The sequence below is a fragment of the Ictidomys tridecemlineatus genome, chromosome 13 (assembly GCF_052094955.1).
Source record: "Ictidomys tridecemlineatus isolate mIctTri1 chromosome 13, mIctTri1.hap1, whole genome shotgun sequence".
Taxonomy (NCBI): domain Eukaryota; kingdom Metazoa; phylum Chordata; class Mammalia; order Rodentia; family Sciuridae; genus Ictidomys; species Ictidomys tridecemlineatus.
Window position 1 is genome coordinate 89751148 of NC_135489.1, and position 12781 is coordinate 89763928.

A 12781-nucleotide genomic window follows, 5' to 3' on the forward strand; every position below is an offset into this window, starting at 1 on the left:
CAAACAAAATATCCATGCTTCCTTTCTTTGGAGTAAGCATACCTGCTATTGGTAGTCTTTCCCCACTCTTGTCTCCCAGCTGTCACCAAGATATGACTGCACTGCCTTTGTTTACACCTGACATAGACATCTATCTCCAACACTGTCACCCAGATAGGCCATTTTAGTAGTAAACATACCCGGGTGGGGGAAGGGAGGTCACTATCACAATGCCCTGTCTGTGTCTACAGGAAACTGTAGAGTGGAGACTGTCTATTCAGCACACCAGTGCCCCTCTACCAATCTCTATGAGAACCGACAATCAGAAATGGCAATTCACACATGAATGCAATTTTCTCTGAGGAAATACACCAATTTTAAATTACAAATTAACATCAGCCAAATGGCAATACGAATGCCAACACATTGGGGGGGGTCGTTTGGGGGAGGGGGTAGGAAGTAGAATGTGAGCATTCCTTCCCACTCCTTTTAGCCTGTGGACCGAGGAGGAGGGAGGATGTCATGTTATTACCAGGAGTTCCCAGAGCTTATTCTTTTAATCCTTTTGGTGGCATATCACCATTTTAACTTCTTGTGGTCTAATTCCATTTATCAACTGTTCAACTTAAGTTTAAGACAGACAAAGCCTTGTGCTAAAAAGGGTAGACTTGAGAGCATTTCTCCCTTTGTATTATTTTGTATCAAATGCTATTTTAACGGTCACACAGTATGCCAGTCATGGTGGCCCACACCTATAACCTCAGTGGCTTCGGAGGCTGAAGCAGAAAGATTGCAAGTTCAAAGCCAGCCTCAGCAACTCAGCAAGTCCCTAAGTAACTACAGAGACCCTGTCTCTAAATTTAAAAAAAGGCCCGGGGATACAGCTCAGTGGTTCAGTGCTCCTGGGTTCAATCCCTGGTTCCACCAAAAAAAAGGGGGAGGGTCAAAGGAAACTGCCTCATTCAAGCAACTCAAGTTGTATACACATGCAAATACTTTTACAAAAAATATCATACACTTCTCTCAAGTTAGATTTTTCAGTTGCTTATAAAATTAACTAAGGGTGATACCATGTCAAAAGAAACAATATGTATGGAGGCCAGAGTGCAATGGGCAGATTGAGCCAGAGACAAAGTGAACATTTTAAAACATCATATTCTGCACCACAGCAACCTCCACGTACCACCTCTCGGTTGCTCAGGAAACAAACAAAAAATCATATAGTCCAATTTGGGTTAAAAACTATCCACAACCGGGGCTAGGATTGTGGCTCAGCAGTAGAGCGCTCGCCTAGCTCGGGCGGGACCCGGGTTCGATCCTCAGCACCACATAAAAATAAAGGCATTGTATTGTGTCCATCTACACATAAAAAAAAAAAAAAAAAAAAAAAAAAAAAAAAAAACCTATCCACAACCAAAAATGGAGTAAGTCCAAAACACTAACTCTAATGTATTTCTTGGCTCATTTCCAAGATATCTGGGTTTTCCCCAAAGCAGACCAATTCTAGGTCCAACTTCCCAGGAGATTCTAATATATAGGACAGTTCTTGAATCATTCTTGAGTAATTCAGAAGCAGACCATTGTGCAAACTCTGTACCCACCCAACTTGTGGATTGAAGGTCTGCGGACAGCGCTACAGCCTCACAGGTTGGTTAGGTTTAGCAGTCCCTGGTCAGGGTACACACAGGGTGAGGAGATGCAGACCACGCACTGTTCTCCTCGGGGCCCTAATTACCAGCACAATACAGATGTCCACACTACAGGCGCGCGCGCGCGCGCACACACACACACACACACACACACACACACACACACACACACACAGGCTGAGCAAAGGAAAGCATGGGGTAGACGAGAGTGGTTCTGCAACTTGTTTAGCCTCTCTATACCTTAGCTTTCAACTCTAAAATACCAATAATAATAGCAGCCATCTCATAAATTTGTTATGAGAATTAATTAATGTCTCTAATAGTGCCTGGCATTGAGAAAGCTCTAGTGTTTTTTAAAGATGTACGCAGGAATAAAGCAAAATAAATACTTATCCACAGTATATATGAACTCTACTTTAAAGATATAAGTATAATTTTTTTAAATAGTTTCCTTCAGTAAAGTTTAAATTTTTCTGCTGTGATATAAATTAAAATAATTTCTACTGAAAGTTCACTTAAATCAGCTCTATCAAGACTACAGTAATGATAAAAGTTAATCTAACTTTATGTAATACATTAACCTATTCCACTTAAAATATAGCTAATATGCCAGGGGAACAGCAGGGTTGTTCTAGTTATTCATTTAACCTTCTTTCCTATTAAAGGGAAAGGCCTCTGAATGCTACATAATTAGTGGTAGTTAATGGAAGACAGGAATGTAATGAAATCCAGAAAACTTTAAAAAAAAAAAAAAAAAAGGAAGTCTCAGTTTAAATACTTGAAAATTCAAATCAGTTATGTCTTAGTAATTTTAAGTACTCAACAATTTTTCTTCAAATTTATAATCCATAAAAACTATTTAAATAATGGCAGAAGGAAAAACTTATAAAATGTCGGTAAAAGCTCCTAATCTGGGTCAGAACTGTTTTCTTGACAGGCAGGCCAAGTACAGGACAGTCATTCCCAGTTTATAAGTCACCAGCCGGAACTGGCAGCCACAGAAGGGAAAAGTATGGGCCATTCTGTTTAAACTACATGTCCTCCTCAGAGCTATAAGGACAGCATGCACATCAGAGGTCACCACAGGCTTGGAGGAGGAGCACCGGGGCTATGGGGGGGGGGGAGCTATGGGGGGGGAGGTGGTGTCAACAAATGAATGCATTTGCAACACTGTAAAACTAAAAGGAGTAATTTCACTGTGCATAAAAATGGGGGGATGGGTGGGAAAGTATGGAAAAATTGCCTATTAAAAATTTTTAAAAAGGAAGTAGATCCTTAAGAAGAAGTCACATGAAAGATTTCCCTTCACAAGTTCAAATACGGGAACATGAGAGCATAATGCAGTACACTGGAAACATCCTTCCAGTGGGCTGGGGTGAGGCTCAGTGGCAGAGCCCTACTGAGCACATGCAAAGTCGAGGTTCCATCCCCAGCACTGCCAAAAAAAAAAAAATCCAAACCGTGACAAATGTGGCAAAATTCTTGATTGCAATAAACATTAGCTAATCTTAAGGCAAAAGAACTTGTTAACTGAATGCCTGCATAGTCATATTAAAAAGAGAATTATGAGAAAAACTAGGAAACAATTATTAACATTATTTTTAAGTACCACAAAAACCACTAAAATAAACACACTTGAACACTTGAAGTTAGTTGTCCATTTCAACTATGCTGTCTTGATGAGAGTACTGAAGCCCAAGAAAGATACAAGGCCTCCTTTTTCACCAGCGGGCTGCTCAAGAAGCAGGACCTTCGGCTCCCTCCAGAAAACCTCATTGCATAATAGCAATCACAAGCTGCACTCCTCGGCCAGGCCGGGCAGGGCTCTGCCCTCAGCTTACCACCAGGAAGAATCCCAAGGTGGGGGCCCACCCTGAAGCCCCAGCCACCATCTGCACAAGCCCTAGCCACCGTCCACACAGCAAGCCTGCCAAGCACAGGGGCTTCAAACCTCTGTCCTCACTAGAAAACTACTCAGGAGCCCCGAAGGCCCCGCAGTACCCAAGCCTGTCTCCTCTCTGCAGAGGCCACTGGCCAGAATCTGCAAGGGGTGTCCTGGCTCTCCAGGGCCTGCAGGGGTTCCCTCATCCTGTTCCTCAGAGAAAGAGCTTCTGCAAGGGCGCATTACCCAGCAGCTGTCAAACCTTTTGGTTTTAGGAGACCTTTATACTCTAAAAAAAATCACCAAGGACTCCAGAGAGTTTCCGTTTATGTGGGCTACAATCTAACATTTACTATGTTTGAAATAAAAAAAGAAATTTTAAGAATATCATTAGTTCATTTAAACCCCATAACATATTAATACAAATACGTTTTCATTTAAAAAAAATATTTTCCAAAAAATCAAGAAGGGCTATACTGTTCCACATTTTGCAAAACGCTCTGATGCTGGGTTCATAACAGGCAGCAGACCTCGGGCTGGCTCCTACAGTCAGTCTAGCCATCACGGCTACCCAGAATCAGTCATTGAAAGCCCATGGCACACTCTAGAGGATGAAGACAAAAGGCAAATAACGTCCGAGAGTACTATGAAAATGGTCTTAACCTTGCAGATCCCCAGAAAGGGTCTCAGGGACCCTGTGGTCCTGCTCCCACCACCGCCCCTCTCATCCACCCTGGGGGCTGCTTCAACAGGTAATCAGGCTCCACCTGGACGTCAGTCTCACGTTCTCTCCTCCCCCCAAAGGCACATCTTCCCTAACTGCAAAACAACCCAAGAACATCTCCTCTCAGGTCCCAAAACTTCTTAAAAGTGTAGTTCCTACAGCCTCACTGCCCCTGCCGGTTAGGATTTTAATTACTAAAAAGTAATACACAGAGGCATTTATTTTTCTTTAAAAAACTCAAACAATATAAGCAACCATCCACCATCCCAATCTCCTCTCCAGAGGAAACTGTCACCTACTTTACCCAGAACCTACTTTTTAAACCAGATTGAACTTTCCATTTTCCTATAATTGGCCCTCTTCCCTCAACAGTTATTTTAAAAATTCTGCTTAGGCTCATTCCTTCTGGTGACCTAATTTACCAGTCAGGAAATAGGAGGAGTGAGCCATCCTGTGCAGAGGCAGCAACGCTACAGCCAGCTGGTTCTGTCCGAGGACGGGGCCTTGTACACATGGCCACACCACATCACCAAGTGTAGGCAAGTGCCAGAAACTCCCTGATCTTCACTGTGACAGAGCCTTCAGGTTTGGAAAACATCTGCTCACATAAGGCGACGATCTCAAGTCTTAAGTTCCACAACCCTAGGAAGTCACCAGGGATTGTCATTAATGCTTTACAGGTAAGAGAGACAAAGTTCTGAGAGAAAAAAAAAACAACACTTGCTCAAAATTGTACTCCTAGAAAGATGCACACCCAGAAACCACAGATAAAACCTCCATTCTGACTTCAGTCCAGTCCTACTCCTTGATGCCCCCTGAACAGTGCCTCAAAATCCTAGCAATATAAAAATACTGTAACCTATTTTTAGAACTAATTTGAAAAATTATCTCAAGTTATTTCAAAGTTGAACAGAAAATACAAAAATCATTTTTGCTTCTTATTGCATAATATAATCCCTTGGGAAGCTTGAATTTCACTAAAGTTAAAATTTATTAAAACCTACATCAGAATGCAGAAGCTTCAGAAACAAAATTTCCCAAATCTTTTATTCAGGCATCATCACGAACAAGAACCCGACGCCCCACTCCATGAGAGCAGAAAGAGAGTCACACAGTGCAGCCCTGGCACCTCAGGGACACACAGAAATGCCTCAAACTTCATAACCACAGTTCTGAACCAAGTTATTTAAATTATTAAAAAATAAGGCTACTTGTGTGAACAACACAACATTTGATTCCTTATTCTTCTTTCTAGAACACCATTTCTGAGTCCCTGTTTTTCTTTCCTACACTCAGGAAGCCTCACAGAGTCCAACACATCTAAGTGATGTTTTGATCACAACACACTAGGCTGGGTTATTAAATTGGACTTAATTTTTATTCAGAGATCTTGGTCTTAACTCAATCCCACAAATACTATTACAGAAACAATTTTAAATTATAATTAAGTCACTCTTTATAATATACCTTGACATTACAAGCATGTAAACAAGGTAACTAAATTTCTCTTCACTTTTCATCCTTCAGTATAAACAGTTTATAGCTGTTCCCAGTATATTCTTAAGAGAAACCAAGAACAGCAGTGATATGGTCAGCACTAAGTAAAAACAGGACAGCTAAGTTGCTTTACTCAAAATACTTGAGTGTCTCTTACCTCTGTTTCTGTACAACGTGAATTTCCCATTTTACCTGTAATAAAAATGAGAAAAGTTACTTTCAAAGGATTTTGGATTTTTTTAATCATTGACGAATATATGAGTTACTCTGACCATGACTTTATTATACCTATAAAAATATCTATGCAAATAAAAAGTGCTAGAGTGACCAATTTTCTAGATCTTGCTCAGATATTTAAGCCTAAATGGGCCCATGTGAAAATAATAAAGAAAAAGATAGAAGAATATGCTTAATCTAAAACACACATACTTAATATGCATTCATACCAATTAATCAAAAGAAAATAAAAATGCTTTTAAAGTCCTACTTTCTTTTTAAAATATCTTAAAATATTTTAAAGACATTTTAAATATACCTTAAGAAAACTTTAAAGATTCTTGGGCTTTCCCCCAATATATTTCCATTTTAAAGGTACAGCGATCATTTCAATGCAAGCAGAAATGTTTCAAATTCAGGTTTTCTTTAACATGTGGCTTTTCTTCTTTAATATGTGATTAGATGGCACATCATGAATTTAGTAATTCTTTCAATAGAAGACTACCTGAAGGATGACCAGAATTGAACAGGACCTGGCTGTACCAACATAGTGTCATTCGTCACCTCAGAGACATAAGCCAAGGAACATGTGTGGCCATACATTTCTGTCAATGTGGGTGGCAAAAATGCTTTTACAGACAAAGATGTTGTGTCTGCTGAAAACTGAAAAATAAATATCAAAAAATTCTCTCTCTTTAAAAAAAATAAAATAAAAAATAAAAGCAGCTGCTTTAAAGGAGAACTTTGCATTAAGTAGTGTCGACAAGAACAGACAACACCTCCATGTGCTCCATGTGGGCCCTGGGAATTCAGTGGCTCAGGCTTCCTCCTCCTGAGCTCACCTGTCATCAGGCGGGCAGGCGGCACTGCTCTCCATCCTCCCACGTGTCCCCCACTAACCCCACTCCTCACCCTCCCACTCACCCAGCCAGCTCCACAGTGATGGCCCCATCGGTCTTGGGGCTTTCCTTTCTTCAGGTTTAATGACTTCCTACACCTAAGAGTCTATGATGACACCACCAAAGGAAAATCATGAGCAATGGTTTCGTAGGCCACCCAGTTCTAGACGAAAACTGAAGGGGAGCCACGATTCCCACCACCTAATGACCCTAATGTAAAAACACCAGCTGCAGCTGAGGTCAGATAACAAGGGACCTTGAGTCCTGCCAATTAAAACATATATATAAGCAATGAGTAATTAAAGACTATGTGAATATATATAATGAGCTAAATAGATGAGGTTTTTATATAGGAGGGCTTGCTAAAGATGACTGTTTTTTTAATCTGTTATATAAAATTATTAGGATGTGATTCTGCATATCGTTACAGACTTTATTTATGTCTATATTCACATACAACTATCTGTTCAAACCATTAATGCTTTAGGTAGATTAGTTTTACAAAAGTGGTAATGAAAGTAGGAAAGTGCTGTTGATCAGAGGCAGCCCAAAAAAGGGGGCAGACTGGTTCTTTGCAAACATTTCCTAAGGCCTATTCTGCACCAGGGGAGGGGGCCACCCCACACTATAAGAGAGAACAGAGCAACCTCCAAGAGTATGCACGTGGATGTGTGGCTTCAGTAGGATAGATTCTTAAAGTAAAGAGAATTACAAAGAAATCTGTAATTTTTTTGGTAGTGGGTTTGCTGCTGGTGGTCTTGCTGGTAAAAACTGCGAGCACTGAGCAAATGAGTACACTGGTGGTGGGAGGACCATTCTGTGAGGGAAGGAAAACACAAGACTATGTGGGAAGGAGGGGAAGAGCTCCGTGGGTGACTAGAACTAGAGTCATTTCTCAATTCCACACCCACGCTTTCCAGGCACCCATTCTGCAAGGGCACACCTATGCCCATTCCCCTTCATCGGACCAGGACACCCCTTGGGAGCTGGCCGACTCTAGGCCAGGACAGGGAAATGGCCAAATGAGCCTAAAACATCTTGCACCTGAACATAACAAAGTGCTTAAAAAATGATAATGTCAAAAGGGCATTTGATTATATGTAATAGGATTCTTTCCAAAACCTGTTTACAAAACTAAAAATGCCTTCCTATAAGAGCACCAAGAATTCTTGTGGGAGAGTGTAACTGTTCCTGGTTATCCAGGGTGAGCCGGTGAATCCCCCCAGAGAATGTGACAACATCCCAAGTATGCAGGGCCTGACCGCCTACACCAGTCTGCCACCAAATCCTCGCCCAGATGCTGACCCAGGAGTCAGAAAACCCCAATCACATGACATCAGAGCTTAGGACCTTGGAAATGGTCTTGCTCAATCCACTCATTTCGTAAATGAGTAACCCAAGAGGCTGCAGAGTCAAATGACTGCCACGTGATGACACAGAGTGGGTGGCAGGCCAGGAGGACCGCCAGGCTCCCGATCGCCTGTGTGCTAGTGGGACTGTCTTACCTCTGTCTTCCATTCCCACTTCCTAGAGCTGGTGGGACCTGGAGGGGATCACAGGGATGCTGTGCTGGCAGGGAGAGAAGGGGAAATGGAGAAACCGCCACTCTCACACACCACTCAGGCTGGAAACCTCCAGTCTGGCACCAAGGGATTTTCACTTGACCACTTCTGCACCTTTCTTCAAGGACTGGGCACTGTTGTATAGAACCAGATATAAGGATCCTTCCAGAACCCAGAAATCATACGAGGTCACCTATGGCACTTCCAGTTGTATACAATGATGGAAGGCCTTCCCAAGTAGTGAGGTTATAAACACAGTGAAGCAGATCTTTCAATTAAATATGAAGTAGGCTGAGTTTAGAAGGACAGATTAACTGTGTGACAACATAAAATCAAATATCTGAAGTAAGGGTCTGGGGCTCAGTGGCAGAGCGCCCAACTAGCACATCAAGGCCCTGGGTTCAATCCTCAACACTACATAAAAATAAATAAACAGGGGCTGGGGATGTGGCTCAAGCGGTAGCGCGCTCGCCTGGCATGCGTGCGGCCCAGGTTCGATCCTCAGCACCACATACCAACAAAGATGTTGTGTCCGCCGAGAACTAAAAAATAAATATTAAAAATTCTCTCTCTCTCTCTCTCTCTCTCTCTCTCTCTCTCTCTCTCTCTCTCTCTCCTCTCTCACTCTCTTTAAAAAAAATTAAAAAATAAAAATAAATAAATAAACAAAGGTATTGTGTCCAACTACAATTAAAAAAGAAATGCTAAAACAAAATCTGAATTTAAATATTAAGTTTTCAAAATATTTCCAAATTGTCAAGAAGCACTCACACACTAAGCAGAGGGATGATTTGCACAGGAAGCCAGAAGTTTAGCTCAATGTTTCTCAACAGGAATGGGCAGGGCCGTGTTTTAAACTCTTCTTTTTAACTCATCTAAAAGACACATTCTGTTCTGAAGTTTTCCTGGATGAGCCCCTCATGATGCAGGAAACGGAACACCCTGCATCTCAATATAAAATGATAGGTAATGGTTTTAAGCAGCAGACAGAGGGCTGGGGTTGTGGCTTTGTGATAGAGCACTTGCCTAGCACATGTAAGGCACTGGGGTCAGTCCTCAGCACCACATAAAAATAAATAAATAAAATAAAAAGGTTATTGTGTCCATCTACAACTAGAAAGTATTTACCAAAAAAAAGTGGTAGCAGCACACCAGTCCTGGTATAAGACATGCATCATAAGAACTCACCAGACAACACCACTCTAGCAGGCTTTTTTTCTTAATTTTTTTTAAGCTATAGATGGACACAATACCTTTATTTTGTTTATTGATTTTTATGTAGTCTGGGGATTGAAGGTAGTGCCTCACATGTTCCAGGCAAGCATTCTACCACTGAGCCACAACCACAGCCCCATCTAGCAGGCATCTTGAGTCTTCAGTGCTGACACTCAGGTGGCTACAGTCAGCAAATCTGCAGTCAGCAATTCTGCACACGTCACTTTCATGGAGGCGCAGCAGGCCACAGGGATGGCATTAAGATTACAGCTCAGCGCCCTATCCACTTCCCTCAGTGCAGCCAGATTCCCATGAACCACACAACTCTGACACAAACTTTTTCTGGCAGTGTCTCAGAAAAAGATCCCCAAGTTTTCATATGGCCAAACAGTACTTTGGAGTCAAGAGCTCTGGAGCAGAAGCCTCCCACCTAGCTGAGTGATCACACCTGGAGCAGAAGCCTCCTGCCTGGCTGAGCGATCACAATGCCACACACAAACCACTGAGTAAGCACAGGGCAAACTATACCCCCAGAGACACAGAATTCCTAAACTTTTAAACAAATAGATACTTCTCTGAATTATTCTCAAATCTCTTCCTTTGTGACCACACTGGACAATGTTTAGGTCCATCTGACCATTCGAACTCATGTGCTTTATCACGATGAACCTAGGAGGTACCTCCACTGACTGAACACATATTAGGTGCTCCTGACGATCATTAGCACTGATGACGTGGAGTGACCAAGCCGGACACGGGTCTCGTCCCATAGTGTCTACATTTAATAACACAGACCAAAAAAGAGAATGGGAAGGAAAACCAATCAAGCAAAATAATCACAACTGGTGATAACTGCTATTAAGGACACAAAAGGGAGAGAAAGAACAAGAGAAATGACTCCACTCAGGGTGGCCAGGTAAGACTCCTTGAGAAGATGCTGTTTAAACAAAGACCTCGAAGCTGAGCAGAACTGACTGCAGGCTACAGGAAAAAGCAGAAGACAGCAGTCTGTGGGGAGCACAGAGGGTCAGGAGGAGAGGAGAGGAGTGGCCCACAGGCCCACATGGGCGGCCAGGGCATTAAGCCGCAACTTAAGCACAAGAGGATATTCCTGCAGGACCCAACACAGAGGGAGCCGCTCCAGTGTGTTCCAAAATGGCCCAAAGGCATCCAACTGGAGGGTCACCAGGGGAGAAGGCAGCAGGCTCAGAATCAGAGGGGAAGGGCAGACGGGAGCAGAGAGAAAGGGGACCAAGGGAACACGCAGGAGGCCTTCAGAAGCTGGAAAAGGAAGGATGCAGTCTCCCTGGAGCCTCCAGAGGGAACACAGCCTGCCGACGCCTAGATTTCGGCTCTTATTTTCAGACTTCTGACTGCCAGAACTGTAAGATAACAATTTTATGTTGTTTTGAAGCCATGAAGTTTATGGTCATTTTTTACAGAAAACCAAGACATGGACCATCAAAGCAAAAGGACATTCCCTCTTCATTACAAACCCAAACCCAGGAAACCATGCACACTGTACCAACCCTAGAGAAAACACCCTGAGTGAGAACTGAGACACAGCCCCCACATGGCACACAGGACACAGGAGGCAGCGTGAGGCCTCAGCGTCACACTTTTTAGGTGTGATCCAGGAGGGCTGCTTCCTAAACTTAAGGAGTTAATTCAAAAAGATCCTTCTCTTCCACACTAGCTGTGCATCAACAGGCTACCTGACCTCCCCAAGATCCGGTGCTTGCTTGGGCCCTAAGTACAAAGACCACCCAATTTATTATTAACTTTTTTTAAGTTTTGGATGGACACAATGCATTTGTTTTGTTTACATGGTGCTAAGGATTGAGCCCAACACCTCCCATGTGCTAGGCACGCGCTGTACCACTGAGTTATAACCCAGTCCCCGCCCAATTTCTTTAAGGTCCAAGAGTCTCCTACATCTGTGCATGCTGCATTACTAGCCTGGGCGTGAAAAAATCACTGACACCTCCGAAGACGGGGGCTGGCAAGGAGCTGCAGTCATTCTCCATCTCTGCTTTCCCTCACCTTTTCACTGTCTCCACCTTGACTTCTTCCTGGCTATCCAGCTTGTGCACACCCCAGGGGTCTTATCCTACCTTGCAAATACTTCTTCCAAAACTGACAGCACCCTAAGAGTGATTCTGGTTACGAAGATTTCTTCCATGTCCTTACACTGAACAGCTTTAGTTGATAACTTCATGTAGATGCTCTGACAATTATTTTTACAAAGATTCCCACCTTAAGGGAAATGCTACAAACAGTGGAACCGTTCTGAACACCTCTGCCAAAGATGCATTTAAAAGGATAAGAGGTATCCGTCCAAACTTCCCTGGACATTTCTAAAATTACATGCCATTCAAACCTCAATAGTAACCTTTTAAAAGCTAGGAGACAAAATTATTACCAGTGAAATATCTCAATACAATCAGTTCACACTTGTCTTAGAGAGCTCAAACACAGGCTGCACTGATCTGAAGACCAGACATGAGAAGGGAGGTGTAAAGCCCTCCTGTTACAGCGGAGGAGGCTCAAGCCAAGAATAAAATGAGTCCTTAGAGGTCAAAGAACTGAGACCAACCAGCAGCTGGTCTCTCTCTCCTCACTCAATAAAGGGAAGAACAGGAATCAATAGTGCCTAAAAGGGAGGCAAAGCACCAGCACGGGGGAAGTCTGGGAATATCAGAAGCAAAATTTGCAAAGTATTGCTTTGGTTTACTATTCCTTGGTCGTGACTCATAACTATGGGCAAAAGAAAAGAAAAAAAGCCGTGTTTAAGCTTCACACCCACTTGAGAGGACAGAGGAATCCTTTAAATAATCAATGAGTACGACACATTTAATCAACATTTTCAAGGATCTGGAGCACAATCTTACCACTTTAAACAATTATAGACATGCACAGACACGATGCCTACACTGTTGCTCTTATCCAACAGATTTCAACTCCAAGATCCTGGTCAGGAGCATAACTTCTAATTGTTATTTTCTGTTGTTGTTGTTGTTTTGTTTTTGTTTTTTTTTTGGTACCAGGGATTGAATTCAGGGGTACTCAACTACTGAGTCACATCCCCAGCCCTATTTTTTGTATGTTATTTAGAGACAGGTCTCACTGAGTTGCTTAGCACCTCACTGTTGCTGAGG

At 42.6% G+C, this 12781-nt stretch overlaps 1 protein-coding gene across 7 annotated transcripts in view; it reads right to left on the reverse strand.

The window, feature by feature from the left end:
- The window catches only part of Spire1 (spire type actin nucleation factor 1), a 140555-nt gene that overhangs the window by 112774 nt on the left and 15000 nt on the right, over nt 1-12781 (reverse strand). For 6 of the 7 annotated variants that reach the window (XM_078030472.1, XM_078030468.1, XM_078030470.1 and 3 more), the window contains exon 2: nt 5889-5923. The exons of the other annotated variant lie outside the window; for it this stretch is intronic. In XM_078030472.1, the coding sequence (XP_077886598.1) occupies nt 5889-5923 (35 nt within the window). The remainder of the gene's footprint in view (nt 1-5888; nt 5924-12781) is intronic. 7 annotated transcript variants of the gene reach the window in all.